The following is a 1,318-nucleotide window of genomic DNA, read 5'->3' on the forward strand; positions in this document are numbered from 1 at the left end:
GGTAGGGGGTTAGGGTTAGGGTTAGAGGGTTAAGGTTGAATCTGTCTTAATGTTTTACTTTTAACTGTTTGTACTTGTGTTTTATCTGTTTAACTGATTTTGTGTAAAGCACCTTGAGTTGCCCTTTTGCTGAAATGTGCTCTACAGATAAAGCTGCCTATATAGATGGACAACGCAGATGGACAAAGTACACAGGGAGATCCACTGGTAAGAGCAAATGACCGTTAAACATGTATCCAGCTAATTTAAATAGCTCACGTTACTGTATTGTGTGAAGAGTCATCTTAATTAAATATTGTACATGGCCCAAGATGATTGTGATTTGTTTAAAGAAAATTCATATTTTTTTCTCTCCTACACTGATGATAACCACCATCAGAGGTGTTGTTTCTGTGACTTTGGCCACCTGACACATAGTGTCCAAAAATGTTAAATGCAGAGGGGGGGGGTTAAGGGTTAACAAGTCACCAATAGAGGTCATAGATGACCTATTGCCCGTTAGTGTCCCTTAATGTTCAATGCAGGAAATTGCTGAGCAAGTTTTCAGTTTAGTCAGAAGAAAATCTGAGACTACAAAGTAGATAGATTGATAAATAGATAATAGATGTTTATTGATCCCAAGAAAATTTGGGAAATTCCAGTGTTACAGCAGCAAAATCAGTCACAAAGCACACAATATAAATAAAAAGTAGACTATAGGTATCTTATATTTGTATGTAAGCAATATCTTTCTAAACAAAAAAAGAAAAGAGTTGTATATTGTAAAACCAATGAATTGAACCAGAATCTTTGCCAGGTCATCTCATCCTTATCCTTATTTTGGGCAACTGTTGGGTTTCTGTAACTAACATCACAGAGTACGGTCTAGACCTGCTCTGAAACTGTTGTTGTGATTTAGCGCTATGTAAATAAAACTGAATTGAATTTTGTCTTCAAAGTGTTTCTGTGGGAGATACTGACCGATTTGCCAGCTCCACTGGATGGTGGAAACCTCGTGACGCTCCAGGATCACCCTGGGTGAGTAAAACCAACAAAAAAAAACAGATTAACAACAGTGTTGAATGAGTCCTAAGTCCAGATCGCAGTCGCCCCCCCCCCCACTTACATCTGTATGGTGCAGATGATTGTGCCGAAAAGGCCGACCATGCCCAGGAACTCCACCCTGCTGAGGTTCTTCACTGTGTATTCCTGACACACGTTGGACACCGCGTACAGCGAAGCGCTGAGCAGCACCAGACCGTCCCCTAACAGGATGTTGGAGGCTGGGGGGACGAGAGGAGAGACGCATTGAAGTATCTCAACATCACCAAAGTCAATA

At 40.7% G+C, this 1,318-nt stretch overlaps 1 protein-coding gene across 1 annotated transcript in view; it reads right to left on the bottom strand.

Moving 5' to 3' along the window:
* The window catches only part of LOC116685743 (solute carrier family 35 member F2), a 10,790-nt gene that overhangs the window by 4,112 nt on the left and 5,360 nt on the right, over positions 1-1,318 (bottom strand). The window contains exons 5-6 of the mRNA XM_032510658.1: positions 1,106-1,262; positions 961-1,013 (exon numbers count right to left, since the gene is read on the bottom strand). Of these exons, the coding sequence (XP_032366549.1) occupies positions 961-1,013; positions 1,106-1,262 (210 nt within the window). The remainder of the gene's footprint in view (positions 1-960; positions 1,014-1,105; positions 1,263-1,318) is intronic.

The sequence above is a fragment of the Etheostoma spectabile genome, unplaced genomic scaffold (assembly GCF_008692095.1).
Source record: "Etheostoma spectabile isolate EspeVRDwgs_2016 unplaced genomic scaffold, UIUC_Espe_1.0 scaffold172, whole genome shotgun sequence".
NCBI classification, from domain to species: domain Eukaryota; kingdom Metazoa; phylum Chordata; class Actinopteri; order Perciformes; family Percidae; genus Etheostoma; species Etheostoma spectabile.